Source organism: Branchiostoma floridae, chromosome 10, assembly GCF_000003815.2.
Source record: "Branchiostoma floridae strain S238N-H82 chromosome 10, Bfl_VNyyK, whole genome shotgun sequence".
Classification (NCBI taxonomy): domain Eukaryota; kingdom Metazoa; phylum Chordata; class Leptocardii; order Amphioxiformes; family Branchiostomatidae; genus Branchiostoma; species Branchiostoma floridae.
In genome coordinates this window covers 5947992-5964574 of record NC_049988.1, presented here as the reverse complement: position 1 = coordinate 5964574, position 16583 = coordinate 5947992, and the positions used below count along the sequence as shown (strand labels likewise).

Below are 16583 nucleotides of genomic sequence, written 5' to 3'. Positions count from 1 at the left end.
TGTTCCACATCCGGCCTGTCCTGTGTGTACTTCTGACACCATTTCTTCATACCCTACCTGTAACTGTCCCAAATCAGGCCTGTCCTGTGTGTACTTCTGACACCATTTCTTCATACCCTACCTGTAACTGTCCCACATCAGGCCTGTCCTGTGTGTACTTCTGACACCATTTCTTCATACCCTACCTGTAACTGTTCCACATCCGGCCTGTCCTGTGTGTACTTCTGACACCATTTCTTCATACCCTACCTCACCTGTAACTGTCCCACATCAGGCCTGTCCTGTGTGTACTTCTGACACCATTTCTTCATACCCTACCTCACCTGTAACTGTTCCACATCAGGCCTGTCCTGTGTGTACTTCTGACATCATTTCTTCATACCCTACCTGTAACTGTTCCACATCAGGCCTGTCCTGTGTGTACTTCTGGCACCATTTCTTCATACCCTACCTGTAACTGTTCCACATCAGGCCTGTCCTGTGTGTACTTCTGGCATCATTTCTTCATACCCTACCTGTAACTGTTCCACATCAGGCCTATCCTGTGTGTACTTCTGACATCATTTCTTCATACCCTACCTGTAACTGTTCCACATCAGGCCTGTCCTGTGTGTACTTCTGGCACCATTTCTTCATACCCTACCTGTAACTCTGTGACATCAGGCCTGTCCTGTGTGTACTTCTGACACCATTTCTTCATACCCTAACTGTAACTCTGCGACATCAGGCCTGTCCTGTGTGTACTTCTGGCGCCATTTCTTCATACCCTACCTGTAACTGTTCCACATCAGGCCTGTCCTGTGTGTACTTCTGACACCATTTCTTCATACCCTACCTGTAACTGTCCCACATCAGGCCTGTCCTGTGTGTACTTCTGACACCATTTCTTCATACCCTACCTGTAACTGTCCCACATCAGGCCTGTCCTGTGTGTACTTCTGGCACCATTTCTTCATACCCTACCTGTAACTGTTCCACATCAGGCCTGTCCTGTGTGTACTTCTGGCACCATTTCTTCATACCCTACCTGTAACTGTTCCACATCAGGCCTGTCCTGTGTGTACTTCTGGCACCATTTCTTCATACCCTACCTGTAACTGTTCCACATCAGGCCTGTCCTGTGTGTACTTCTGGCACCATTTCTTCATGCCCTACCTGTAACTGTTCCACATCAGGCCTGTCCTGTGTGTACTTCTGACACCATTTCTTCATACCCTACCTGTAACTGTCCCACATCAGGCCTGTCCTGTGTGTACTTCTGACACCATTTCTTCATACCCTACCTGTAACTGTTCCACATCAGGCCTGTCCTGTGTGTACTTCTGACACCATTTCTTCATACCCTACCTGTAACTGTTCCACATCAGGCCTGTCCTGTGTGTACTTCTGACACCATTTCTTCATACCCTACCTGTAACTCTGTGACATCAGGCCTGTCCTGTGTGTACTTCTGGCGCCATTTCTTCATACCCTACCTGTAACTGTTCCACATCAGGCCTGTCCTGTGTGTACTTCTGACACCATTTCTTCATACCCTACCTGTAACTGTCCCACATCAGGCCTGTCCTGTGTGTACTTCTGACACCATTTCTTCATACCCTACCTGTAACTGTTCCACATCAGGCCTGTCCTGTGTGTACTTCTGACACCATTTCTTCATACCCTACCTGTAACTCTGCGACATCAGGCCTGTCCTGTGTGTACTTCTGGCGCCATTTCTTCATACCCTACCTGTAACTGTTCCACATCAGGCCTGTCCTGTGTGTACTTCTGACACCATTTCTTCATACCCTACCTGTAACTCTGCCACATCAGGCCTGTCCTGTGTGTACTTCTGGCGCCATTTCTTCATACCCTACCTGTAACTGTTCCACATCAGGCCTGTCCTGTGTGTACTTCTGACACCATTTCTTCATGCCCTACCTGTAACTGTCCCACATCAGGCCTGTCCTGTGTGTACTTCTGACACCATTTCTTCATACCCTACCTGTAACTGTTCCACATCAGGCCTGTCCTGTGTGTACTTCTGGCACCATTTCTTCATACCCTACCTGTAACTGTTCCACATCAGGCCTGTCCTGTGTACTTCTGGCACCATTTCTTCATACCCTACCTGTAACTGTTCCACATCCGGCCTGTCCGGTGTGTACTTCTGACACCATTTCTTTATACCCTACCTGTAACTGTTCCACATCAGGCCTGTCCTGTGTGTACTTCTGACACCATTTCTTCATACCCTACCTGTAACTGTTCCACATCAGGCCTGTCCTGTGTGTACTTCTGGCACCATTTCTTCATGCCCTACCTGTAACTGTTCCACATCAGGCCTGTCCTGTGTGTACTTCTGACACCATTTCTTCATACCCTACCTGTAACTGTTCCACATCAGGCCTGTCCTGTGTGTACTTCTGACACCATTTCTTCATACCCTACCTGTAACTGTTCCACATCAGGCCTGTCCTGTGTGTACTTCTGACACCATTTCTTCATGCCCTACCTGTAACTGTCCCACATCAGGCCTGTCCTGTGTGTACTTCTGACACCATTTCTTCATACCCTACCTGTAACTGTTCCACATCAGGCCTGTCCTGTGTGTACTTCTGACACCATTTCTTCATACCCTACCTGTAACTCTGCGACATCAGGCCTGTCCTGTGTGTACTTCTGGCGCCATTTCTTCATACCCTACCTGTAACTGTTCCAAATCAGGCCTGTCCTGTGTGTACTTCTGACACCATTTCTTCATACCCTACCTGTAACTCTGCGACATCAGGCCTGTCCTGTGTGTACTTCTGGCGCCATTTCTTCATACCCTACCTGTAACTGTTCCACATCAGGCCTGTCCTGTGTGTACTTCTGACACCATTTCTTCATACCCTACCTGTAACATCTGCATGACAATCAGGCCTAGGTCACTGTGTGTACTTCTGGACGCCATTTCTTCATACCCTACCTGTAACTGTTCCACATCAGGCCTGTCCTGTGTGTACTTCTGACACCATTTCTTCATACCCTACCTGTAACTCTGTCACATCAGGCCTGTCCTGTGTACTTCTGGCACCATTTCTTCATACCCTACCTGTAACTGTTCCACATCAGGCCTGTCCTGTGTGTACTTCTGGCACCATTTCTTCATACCCTACCTGTAACTCTGTCACATCAGGCCTGTCCTGTGTACTTCTGGCACCATTTCTTCATACCCTACCTGTAACTGTTCCACATCAGGCCTGTCCTGTGTGTACTTCTGGCACCATTTCTTTATACCCTACCTGTAACTGTCCCACATCAGGCCTGTCCTGTGTGTACTTCTGACACCATTTCTTCATACCGGTGACAACAGGCTGTTCTCTGGTTGACAACACGAACGGTTCAGACAGCTTCAGCCCCGCAGCTTTCTTCATACCCGAAGGCTTCTCAAACACGACATACGCGACTTTAAATGTTCGGATTTCCTGCGATGTTGGGAAGAACGTGCTCGGGTCGTCTGTGTAGATCTGTCCTCCCGGGCGCTTGCAGAAATTGACGGCCTCCACCTTCCCACATCTGCAAACGTAAAAGATTGGCATTTGTTAGATTTTAACCATGGTCCCATTCACATAGGGTTGGGCAAGGTCTTCAGAATTCACTTGTTCTATCGGGCAAGTACATTAAAAATTCATGTGCCTGAATTGTAAATGTCTTATTTTTTGCTAAGTTAAAGGTTGTTTACAGTTACAGAAAGTCTATTACAGTCTTTCAAAGGCATCTCAGACTTTACATTAGAAACAATCAAATAAGTCTGTAATGATATGATTACTAATACCCTGCATCAATCTCTGACGCTTGAGAGGGGAAATTACATGCATCCCTGCCCCCCTCCCCATTATTTTCTGCCTTGATTGCATGGCAGGTCCCATGAATATACAGTACATATAACAATAGTTTCTGAACAGATTACGTTCATTACCTTGAGAAGAGCCTGTGTAGACAGTCCTTGGTACAGTAAGGCGGCACGTTTAGTACAAACAGTTCATACCTTGAGAAGAGTCTGTGTAGACAGTCCTTGGTACAGTAAGGCGACACATTTAGTACAAACAGTTCTTACCTTGAGAAGAGCCTGTGTAGACAGTCCTTGGTACAGTAAGGCGGTACGTTTAGTACAAACAGTTCTTACCTTGAGAAGAGCCTGTGTAGACAGTCCTTGGTACAGTAAGGCGGCACGTGTACAAACAGTTCTTACCTTGAGAAGAGCCTGTGTAGACAGTCCTTGGTACAGTAAGGCGGCACGTTTAGTACAAACAGTTCTTACCTTGAGAAGAGCCTGTGTAGACAGTCCTTGGTACAGTAAGGCGGCACGTTTAGTACAAACAGTTCTTACCTTGAGAAGAGCCTGTGTAGACAGTCCTTGGTACAGTAAGGCGGCACGTTTAGTACAAACAGTTCTTACCTTGAGAAGAGCCTGTGTAGACAGTCCTTGGTACAGTTAGGCGGCACATTTAGTACAAACAGTTCTTACCTTGAGAAGAGTCTGTGTAGAAAGTCCTTGGTACAGTAAGGCGGTACGTTTAGTACAAACAGTTCTTACCTTGAGAAGAGTCTGTGTAGACAGTCCTTGGTACAGTAAGGCGGTACGTTTAGTACAAACAGTTCTTACCTTGAGAAGAGTCTGTGTAGACAGTCCTTGGTACAGTAAGGCGGTACGTTTAGTACAAACAGTTCATACCTTGAGAAGAGCCTGTGTAGACAGTCCTTGGTACAGTAAGGCGGTACGTTTAGTACAAACAGTTCTTACCTTGAGAAGAGTCTGTGTAGACAGTTCTTGGTACAGTAAGGCGGTACGTTTAGTACAAACAGTTCATACCTTGAGAAGAGCCTGTGTAGACAGTCCTTGGTACAGTATGGTGGTACATTTAGTACAAACAGTTCTTACCTTGAGAAGAGCCTGTGTAGACAGTCCTTGGTACAGTAAGGCAGTACGTTTAGTACAAACAGTTCTTACCTTGAGAAGAGTCTGTGTAGACAGTTCTTGGTACAGTAAGGCGGCACGTTTAGTACAAACAGTTCTTACCTTGAGAAGAGACTGTGTAGACAGTCCTTGGTACAGTAAGGTGGCACGTTTAGTACAAACAGTTCTTACCTTGAGAAGAGTCTGTGTAGACAGTCCTTGGTACAGTAAGGCGGCACGGGGTGTTCGGAATTACCGGTCCGGTCCGGACCGCGGAATTACCGGTCCGGTCTGTTTGGGGGGCGGAAAAACCGGTCCGATCTGTTATGCGTGTATCAACGCCCCCTGGCAGGAAATAGCAGAATTGCAATTGGTATGATATTCAAGATGGCCGCCACCTACGGACGCATGTAAGTGGCGTCTCTCCAGTGCCGCGTGTTTTTCATAGTTAAACTCCGTTTGTGTCACCCCACGAAACCTGTGTGAGCACCGTGATGGGCCTGACAGTTAAAGAAAAGGAGGAGGTGATCCCCAACCTCATAGACGCTCGTATCAAAGCAACTATTGAGGCTGCTCTGGTTACTGCTCTCAAACAGAGCGATGTTCTTGCCACCATTGTGCCTACCATCGTCAGCGCAGTGAAGGAGTCTGTGCGCTCATCCATCCAGGATGAGCTGAAGAAGTTGCAGGACCAGCTAGTACAGCAGGAAAGGAAGTGTACCTCACTCCAAGAAGCCTACAACAACCTTGAAGCAAAATACAACGACCTAGAGCAGTATTCCAGGCGTAATTGCATCGTCATCTCTGGAATTCCAGAACCACCTGTGGAGGAGGGCACGGATAATGTCGTCATGGAGCTCGTCAACAACAAGCTGAAATGTGACCCGCCTATCAACAACCAACACATCGACAGGTCCCATCGCCTTGGCAAGCCGCGCACCGACGGTAAACCACGTCCTGTCATCGTAAAGTTTGTCTCCTACCGTCAGAAGTCCGCCGTTATGCGCGCCAAGACCAAGGTCGACGCCAGAGATGTTCTCAGGAAAGACAAAGTGTACATCAACGACAACCTCACAAAGGGAAACATGCAGCTTCTGAAAGAGGCTCGGTCACTAGTCAAGTCAAATCACCTAAACCAGTCATGGTCATATGACGGAAAGATTTTTGTGAAGACTTTGAACGGGGAGAGACAAATGATCTTCAAGCAAGCTGATCTGGACATCTTCCGTTCAGCGTAATCTACTCAGCGGCACTGACAACTGACTATTCCAAGTCATTGACTGAAATGTCTCTGCCATCGTTTACTTGTGTTATTTTATTGTATGGTTATCTTGTGAGATCGTGTTCTTCTATGTGTACAGCAATGGGTAAGTCTAATTCATTTATTGACGGGTCAATACTTCTGAATAGATTGCAGAGAGGGTGCGCGAGGCCGCTTTCATAGGTCTTGATATGTACAGGGCAGTCATTGGTTTGTTTTCTGCACATTCACGCCTAATTTCTAAGGAAAGATTTAGACTTACTCTGAATCTAGATATCTTCCTATCCTACACTACTGTTTTCATATCTTTTGTAGTAATTTTAGTAGCGGGAGACGTCCATCCCAATCCAGGGCCAGTTTGCCGTAAACAGTTTAACGTTATGCATCTAAATGTCAATAGCCTAGTAGCTGGCACTAAGATGGACGAACTATCTGCTCTAGCTGTTAGACTCAACCTCGATGTTATTGCTGTATCAGAAACTTGGTTGGGAGATTCTGTTGATTCTTTTGCAATTTCTCTTGACGGTTTTCAGTTGCCAGTCCGTCGTGACAGAAATAGGCATGGTGGCGGTGTCCTCATTTACATATCTGACCAGATAGCGTACAAGCGACGCTTAGATCTGGAATCACCGTCTGTTGAATGCATTTGGCTTGAACTCTTTGTAGGACGCAGCCGTTTACTCTTTTCTGTCTACTACCGGCCACCTGGCCAGGATTCCAAAACTGTTGATGAATTTGTTGACTTGTTTAGTGACTCAGTATTCACAGCTGAATCCTCTCAACACGATGGCATCATTATCACAGGTGACTTTAATGCCAAACACGAGGCATGGTGGGTCCATGACCCAATCACTTCGGTCAGCACAAAACTATTGCAAGCTTTTAAAATGTTAAATCTCACACAGGTGATAAAGGAGCCAACGTGCAATTTGTCACGGTCTCCCTCCCTGATTGACCTTCTATTCATCAACGAGAAAAAACTTATCAAATCTACCTCTGTGTTATCTCCCCTCTCCGGATGCCACCATAGCCCTATTGTCGCTACTATTAACTTGTCACTCAGGCCCCCTCGTCCTTATGTCCGTACCATCTGGGATTATTCCAAAACCGATCACAGCTTGCTGGCACTCTTCTCGTCTGAGCCAATATGGCATGAAGTTTTCTATTGTGATACTGTTGAAGAAGCTAGCAAGAAGTTGATGGAACTGATTTTGGAAGCCAAAATTAAATGTGTGCCTCATAAGGACATTCTCGTTAGACCTCGTGACAAACCTTGGATTTCACCTGACATTAGACGCTTAATGCACCAGAGAGACAAGTTGCATAAGAAAGCCAAGTTAACGAACAGCCCTATTCATTGGTCTTCATACCGTCTTATTAGAAATAAACTTGTCCATCAGTTATCACTAGCCAAGTCTAATTATCACAACCGCCTGGTTGCTTCCTTAACTAGTCCCCCCTCATCCAACAAAAAGTGGTGGCACATTGTGAAACATTTCTACCAAAGTAAAGTTAATTCTACTATTCCACCGCTTAAGTCTGGCAACTGTTTTATAACCGATTCAAGAGAAAAGGCAACTATGTTTAATTTGTATTTCTCTTCTCAGGCCTCAGTGGATGACTCCAGTGCTAGACTTCCACCCCTTGATTTCCTTACTAGTGCTCGTCTTACACAGTGTGTTACATCAGCTGCTGAGATAGAACTTTATGTCTCAGATTTAGAAGTATCTAAAGCATGTGGCTATGATAATGTAGACAATCGTTTTCTTAAATCCATATGTCCCTATATCTCTGACAAAATTGCATATGTTTTTAACTTGTCTCTAAATCACGGAGTCTTCCCTGAATCCTGGAAAAGAGCAAATGTGGTACCAATTTTCAAAAAGGGGGACCCCGAGGATGTGTCGAATTACCGACCTGTATCCCTACTCCCCTGTTTGTCTAAAATCCTTGAAAAGATTGTATTTAAACACTTGTACAACCACCTGATGTCCCAAAACTTATTATATTCTCTCCAGTCTGGATTTATCCGTGGAGATTCTACAGTTGGCCAACTTGTTTGTGTAACTGACAAAATTCTTGAAGCTCTTGACTCTAATAGAGAGGTCCGAGCGGTTTATTTAGATTTTTCACGTGCATTTGACAAAGTTTGGCATAAGGGCATCATTTTCAAGCTTCAAAGAAATGGGGTCGAGGGTCCGGTCCTAAATTGGTTCCACAGCTATCTTTCTGATCGTGTACAAAGAGTAGTTATAGATGGCCAGCACTCAGATTGGGGTAATATTCGCGCAGGCGTACCACAGGGTTCTGTATTAGGCCCCCTCTTATTTCTTGTTTACATCAATGATATGGTGGACGATTTATCATCTTGCCCGTTTCTCTTTGCAGATGATAGTTCTTTAATAGATATAGTGGATAGCCCAACCGAAACTGCGTCAAGTCTAAATTCTGATCTTAGTAAGATATCATGTTGGGCTTCCACATGGCTTATGATACTGAATCCTTTAAAAACTGAGGAAATGTGTTTTTCCAGGAAAATCAATCCCCCTTGCCATCCTCCCCTTTTTCTTGATAACTGTGTCATTCAATCTGTAAAAGACCACAAGCACATTGGTGTTTTTCTCACGTCCACCATGTCTTGGGAAAAACATATTACACACATGATTGCCAAAGTATCAAAACGTGTGTCCACACTTAACAAACTTAAATTTAAATTGCCACGACATGTACTCGAAGTTATCTACAAGTCCTTCATTCGTCCTCTTCTTGAATACGCCGACATAGTATGGCATGGCTGCACTACATCGGACTCCCGACGTATAGAAAGAGTACAATATGAGTGCTCACTCACAGTATCAGGTGCTGTGAGAGGATCCTCATATTTGTCACTCCTTTCTGAACTTGGGTGGGAAAAGCTGTCTGACCGTCGCTATATTCACTCATTGACAATGTTTCATAAAATTGTTCATGGTCAAACACGCCAGTAACTTCAGGAGTTGATCACTCCTGAAGTTTCTGCCCTTACTCCCTACGACCTTCGCAACAAACACAACTTACAGTCACCCGCTTGTACCACCACTCGTTACCAAAGGTCCTTTATTCCGTATGCTACACATCACTGGAATGATCTTGACTTAGCTGTTCGGTCATTAAATCCTTCAACATTCAAAAACTACTTAATAAAATTGGTTCGCCCTTCCCCTAACACACATTTTAGACATGGCCCCAGGTACGCCTGCGTTTTACTCACACGCCTCCGCATCGGGACCTGTAGTTTGAACTTTAGCTTATTCACACGTAATCTAGTCGATAGTCCTTCTTGTAGCTGTGGCTCCCGATGCAAAAGCGTTGTCCATTATTTATTGTACTGCCCAAACTACAACCATCTTAGAACAACCCTTCTCTGCAATCTTCAAGACCTTTTAACCCTTGATTTGAAAACTACGTCTGACCCAGGCTTAACTCAACTTTTACTCAAGGGTTCACCCACTTTACCAACAGTAACAAATAACCATATCATGCAGCTTACACAGACATACATACTCCAGACCAACCGTTTTCAAACTGATTGACATTTTCCTTTAAATCTTGTATGTATATATATATTTATTTGTTGGATCCGTCACCCCACTGCTGTACTACTGTTTTTATTTGATCTCACATTGTTTTGTCCTTTGTTTATTTTATTTTCAAATGTCCTAGTGGTAATGTTAAAATTAGCTTTGCTAGAGTGCATTTACCACTGTGTCTTGTCTTATATGTATACCAATAAAAAAAAATAAAAAAAAATTGGTATGCTGTGTTCCCGTATATCACAACATGAAGCGCATTGATTGGATGCATGGGGTCCGCATGCTAATGTCACTGTTTACGTCAGATCGATTGGCGACGGTTAACATAAACATTGCACTGGTGGAGAGTTTGCCATGCCCGATACGCTGAACGGAACCTACTGCCAACAACACTCAAAGCAGTAAAACCGACACTTTTGAACACTAACGTTACCGTAGATTACGCTTAGCGTAATCGTGCACACGCCATAAATCCGATCGTAATTACGGCCGTATTTACGGAACGGTATCACGTGAAGAGCGGTCGGTAATATTCAGAATATTCATGTATGCTTTGAATACCGTGTAACGTTACACGGAATATTCATGAAACACCATTAATTATCAATCAAACAGCCTGATTTACGGCAGAAATTTAACAGCGTTTGTCCGGAAGGGCGGGGTTCTACCACGTGCGCAACGTAACTAGACTGTGTTTTTTTTTTTAAAGTAAAATCGCTAGCCGATGTTTTGCTATTTTCCTAACACGAAAGGGCAATCCTCATCACCATGTTTTCTTGGAAATATTTCTTCAAACAAAAATATGTGTATTTAAACAATACTGAGATAAATGCAACCGTTGCAACGTCAATATAAATCGCCTGTACATGTTCGCAGAAAATCTAACGTTACCGGACAACACAAGTCACCGGCAACTTTGATATTGCCGCTGGGCGTGATCAAGATCGGGAACATGCACTGGTCAGCGCGCGATCAGAAAGCCACCTTCGAATTTTGATAGGAATATCTGTGCACGGTAAATACCTATCTGGAATGGTGCAACCATGTATTTTAGAACTACTACGTACTACGCTTTCTATTAGATATGACCAAAGATCTTATATACACTATAGAGTTTATAGGCACTTTTCTCAATGGTATGACACGAGCTGTCGACATGTACACGCCGTAAATACTACGACGTCACGGCCTTGTATACGGGTTTTGTGTGGGGTTCAGAAAGTGAGGAATGTTGTCAAACTTTGTGGTTTTGAGCGGAAATATGGGACCTACATTATTGAAATAGAAACCAATAGATATTTTGTGCGGGTGAATATGTTTAGTAGATGTTCAGATACCGGTAGAATTGTAGCAAAAATGGGTTTGACCCGGGCCCTCCCGCCGCGCCGCCCAATTTGATTGACACATGCGGGCGGGCGCGGCTTCTTTGAGTTTGACCAAGGAGGTTAATCGCATTGCTTTGACGGCACACTTTCAAAGAACGGCCATGCACATATTAATACAACTATCAGCACGGAGCTTGTTTTTCCACAGTGTTTGATTTTGTTTCTTGGTTTACTTTATTTCATAGCGATATTTAGTACCGATGAATATCTTTTAGATATTTTGGAATAACATGTACCGTGAACCCACATCGTTAAGTTCAACAGGCGTGCACAAATTGTTAGACATATTCAGTTGCGATTTATACTGGTATGTGGTGCCACCGCGACTTAAGATGACTAAGGCATGGAGTTTCTTCTTACATTTAGCGATGTACCTACCGTATTTCCACATTTGGAATAGATGATGGTCGATCTGGCAGCTGCACAATGATGATGGAAAGCTCTCGTATGAACTTACCTTCCAGGTTTTAAACGTTTTAAGATGTCCTGTAGTGTACATGTGTATTCTCCAAATTAAAGGAGATTTAAAAGTTTCTCACCAATAATTTTGGAAAGTTCGCAACTGCAGTGTAGTTGTAGATTATAAAATCAATAAACAATGTTTAAAATGGGGGTAGATCGCCACGACTGTTAACAGCGATATTTATTACAATCGGAAGATTATATGCTGTTTTTTGTTGTTGTTTTGGGGCTCATTCATACAACCCCCTCTCGACATTTCTTGTAGTATGAATCGGAAATACAAAATTTTTGAAATATTTGGACGATGAACTTCTGTAATGCTATTTTTTTTATATCAAGATTTTGAAATCAAGAGGTCATGATAGTTATTGCCTCATGTCGGTGTCAGTTGTTAAACCAGGACATCAGAATCTAGGATCGCTGCAAGGTTAACTGTATTCCAGGCCATTCCTCTGGCCGGCTGACTCCCCTAGCGTACCATTGACTCTATTTGTCCATTTTCTACAATTAAACTACCGATCCGCGGAGCCTGGTAGAGGCTAGGTCTTGTTGGCGGAGCTGCACCCCCGACGATCAGCAGTGTGCAAGGGATGGAACCCCGAATCCCTTTATTCTGACTTATAAATGTAGCTACCTAATAATAGTATGTCTTAAATTAATACATAGAAGTAAGTGTAATGTTAGTTACGACTTCACAAGTTTGAACAGGTACGGTTAGTTAGTTACGTACGCCAACTCAACATTGAACAGACAAATACGATCAAAAAATACATTAAAAACACATGAATGCCCTGTATTGATTTCGTCGGTCGACTATCCGACGATCAGGAGCGGCCGTCAGCGATGTTCCGTCCCAAGAGCTCCGTCAGGAACAGGTAGGTCTTGTTGGGCCCCTCGGCACCCTCGACGACCAGCATCATCATTTCAAGCAAAGTCGTCGAATGAAAACATAGTTTTGTATCGTCTCGTAAAGTAGTTGTGATATCAATAACTAATTAAACAAGGACCATCATCTTAACTAGAAATACATGGGCATATGGTTACATTATACAATGTAAATTGTATAGTGTATTATACAATGTATATTAAATTTCAAAGAAGAAAAAAATATCCGAAAAGTCCGCCTCTAGAAAAGTAGCTATGATATCAATCAATTCCTAACAAAGGAGCATCAGCTTATCTATAGAAATATAAGTTATGACCGGGCATAATATGGTTTTACAATTTCACCTTGTACATGTATATGATAAATAACCAACTCAGGCAAATCTTATATTTCCACTTGCAAAGAAAAAAGGTTATACTCAGTGAGACATTTGTAATGGGTATATTAGTCTCCGATTTCTAACGTAATGTGGGAAGTTCTACACGATCCTGAAAAGCTATCCCTCGGCAGTTTGTGGAGTTCTGTCGGCCTGATCAAAGGGTACCGATATGCTAAGTAGGTTAGGGATATCATTACAGAGGAAACCGCACAACTGCCAATCACAATCACAACCATAGTAACAGCCAGGCTGTGGCATTGTCGGTCTGTGGATGGGATTTGCAATTGAATTAAAATACAAGTGCTATTTACTTTTGGAAATGAATCAAGCCAAGAGCTCCAAAGAACCAAGGACGTTACATCAACAAAGAACGAACCACTGTATTTACGATTCTCTATAGTATTATTATCATTTTTATATTCTACGCACTCGATGTGTAACGAAATCAGCACGAGTCTGCGACAGTCACAGACTCGCGGCGCTCCGTGTAAGACGCCAGGCACCCCCGGACTGTCACTCTTGTTTCAACATTTTCCCACGCGTTCAGCTGGCCGACACGAGACTGCCGAAACATTGAAAGCCCACCTTTGGTCAATTCCTGTCAAATCTATTTCCAACATACAAATTACGATGTCTATTTAGCGCTGTGGCTTGGTTAAGTTCGAATATATTAGGGTCACCCATGACTGTTTCGGCTCTAAAAACTACACGGGCGTCTTTCCCGTCGGCGTCCGAGTTTTCGCAGGTGATTACAAGGGATTGTCATCAAAACAAAATATTCGTCTTTAGCGACAAGTGCAAGACAACAATCAATATCAATCTCGGTAAAATCTGTCATTTATACAGAGAATATGATATGTCAAGAAACATCGCACACATATCCATGCCCGCTGCGTATTTCGGGGTCAACGACCTAATGTGCGCCGCTTTGAATGCAGAAAACTTCTGATGGATATTATTAATACACAATCCAATCATTCCAACCTACAGTTCTCTCATTATGAAACAAGTGTTAGGGATTACATTTTCGCACCAAAAAAGAGAAGAATTTTGTACGGATGAGAACGCACTCCGCTAGCAACATGAAAGACCGCACCGACCGGAGCCGGTCTTACGTTGATGCGTTGATTTACTACTGTCACTGGAAGGATACCGGCATTCTTACTATTCATACTGTTGTAAAATCAAGGCGCTAATCAGTTCTTACGGTGAGGACACGCGGCTCATCATCACCTCATTAGCGTTAATGCGCTCCATGTTGTGATATACGGGAACACACCATACAAATTGCAATTCTGCTATTTCCTGCCTGGGGGCGTTGATACACGCATAACAGATCGGACCGGTTTTTCCGCCCCCCAAACAGACCGGACCGGTAATTCCGAACACCCGGCGGCACGTTTAGTACAAACAGTTCTTACCTTGAGAAGAGCCTGTGTAGACAGTCCTTGGTACAGTAAGGCGGCACATTTAGTACAAACAGTTCTTACCTTGAGAAGAGCCTGTGTAGACAGTCCTTGGTACAGTAAGGCGGTACGTTTAGTACAAACAGTTCTTACCTTGAGAAGAGCCTGTGTAGACAGTCCTTGGTACAGTAAGGCGGTATGTTTAGTACAAACAGTTCTTACCTTGAGAAGAGCCTGTGTAGACAGTCCTTGGTACAGTAAGGTGGCACGTTTAGTACAAACAGTTCTTACCTTGAGAAGAGCCTGTGTAGACAGTCCTTGGTACAGTAAGGCGGCACGTTTAGTACAAACAGTTCTTACCTTGAAAAGAGCCTGTGTAGACAGTCCTTGGTACAGTAAGGCGGCACGTTTAGTACAAACAGTTCTTACCTTGAGAAGAGTCTGTGTAGACAGTCCTTGGTACAGTAAGGTGGTACGTTTAGTACAAACAGTTCTTACCTTGAGAAGAGCCTGTGTAGACAGTCCTTGGTACAGTAAGGCGGCACGTTTAGTACAAACAGTTCTTACCTTGAGAAGAGTCTGTGTAGACAGTCCTTGGTACAGTAAGGTGGTACGTTTAGTACAAACAGTTCTTACCTTGAGAAGAGCCTGTGTAGACAGTCCTTGGTACAGTAAGGCGGACTACGTTTAGTACAAAGAGTTCTTACCTTGAGAAGAGTCTGTGTAGACAGTCCTTGGTACAGTAAGGCGGCACGTTTAGTACAAACAGTTCTTACCTTGAGAAGAGTCTGTGTAGACAGTCCTTGGTACAGTAAGGCGGTACGTTTAGTACAAACAGAGTTCTTCCTGCCGGTCTGATGTCGTCTGTCCCACGGACTTGGTGCGGCTTCAAGTACAGAAGCTGGCACGACTGGCACCCGGAGCTGAATTTCACCGGCACGGCGGTAAAACCGCTCACCGAAAACTCCTGGCACAGCTGCACAAAGGAATCGGGTCCTTCTGATGTATCGGAAGCATTTGTTTTCTTCATTTTGGCGGTTTTAGGGAAGGAATTTTAACACAAAAACCGACAGAAATTTGTTCGTGCACGCACATGTGGATGTCAAAGGTCACCACACCGCATGCAAAGTATTTTCGCTCAAATCAAGAAGAGAAGAATTAGAATGATATATGTTTAATATTACAATTTAAGAAACAATGAATAAATATTTTATTTAGTTTTTAAAATATCATTTGCAGTCAATGTGTCACATCTAAAATGTACATGATCGTTTGGATGGCATCAGTATTTACACCTTGCTTCATATGCACTTCTGTAAGAATCAGTAGGTGGCGCTCTTGCATAAGGCATCACTCCAACCACCTGTTGGCAATTGCCTGATTTTGGTTCCACAAAGAAATGTACAATCAAAGATAGTGAGAGCAAACTTGGACAAAAAGGAAGCTAAGGGCAGAAATGTGACAAAGTAGAATGAAATGAAAATAAAGGCTTTGTACGTTTGCAAATGATGGTTTTACCGTAGTTCATTATCATTAATAATAATGATAATCTTTATTGCAAATTCATGCCCGAGGGCTAATTGCATGCAAAGTAAAGCATTAATGATATACATAATCATACTTGTATGTATGTGTGTGTGTGTGTGTGTGTGTGTGTGTGTGTGTGTGTGTGTGCATGTGTGTCAGTAAGTGCGTGTGTGTTTGCGTTTGTGAGCAGGTGTGTGAATTTGTGTGTGCGCGTGAATGTGCGTGTGTGTTTTTGCATGTGTGTGTGCGCCCTCGTGTGTTTATGTACATGTATGTGCGTGCGTGTATGTGTGTTTTTAAACTTGATTTCACAGAGCGCTGATAAACCACACGAAGGAAAGTTATGCAGTTTATGACACTATCATCTGAAACTCGAGAAGGAATTTACCTCCTTAAAACAAATATAAAAGTTAGTTTGCTATAACAATGTGACACCTAGGACAGATTGGAATCTGTTCGTTCTGTTGACCTTTATTTTTGTAATAGCACATTTGAAGGAAGTAAACCTGTGACAGTTTAAGGATACATAGTTGTGTTTGGGTATGTTTACACAGCTTCTTACCACAGTGTTTCGCAACAACAATGTCTATTTGTGAAGTGATAGAATATATGGATGATAGAATATATGGATGAGACAAGAGTTTAAAAATAAAATACGCAGTTTTCTCTACACTCGGCATACTTGAGGAGCAAGATATGTACAAAAAGTTCACTCTTTTTTTGGTCACTTTTTTTGGCCTTGCCCCAGGTCACACTGAAAACGCCTTAAGGTCGCATGCAC

General features: G+C 43.5%; 1 protein-coding gene across 4 annotated transcripts in view; it reads right to left on the bottom strand.

Moving 5' to 3' along the window:
* LOC118425169 (ribosomal RNA-processing protein 7 homolog A-like) overlaps nt 1–15399 on the bottom strand; it is a 22750-nt gene extending 7351 nt beyond the window's left edge. For all 4 annotated transcript variants that reach the window (XM_035834000.1, XM_035834002.1, XM_035833999.1 and 1 more), the window contains exons 1-2: nt 15052–15399; nt 3270–3543 (exon numbers count right to left, since the gene is read on the bottom strand). In XM_035834000.1, coding sequence (XP_035689893.1) covers nt 3270–3543; nt 15052–15305 — 528 coding nt within the window. In that variant the 5' untranslated portion in view covers nt 15306–15399. The remainder of the gene's footprint in view (nt 1–3269; nt 3544–15051) is intronic.
* Between the last annotated feature and the right edge of the window lie 1184 nt (nt 15400–16583).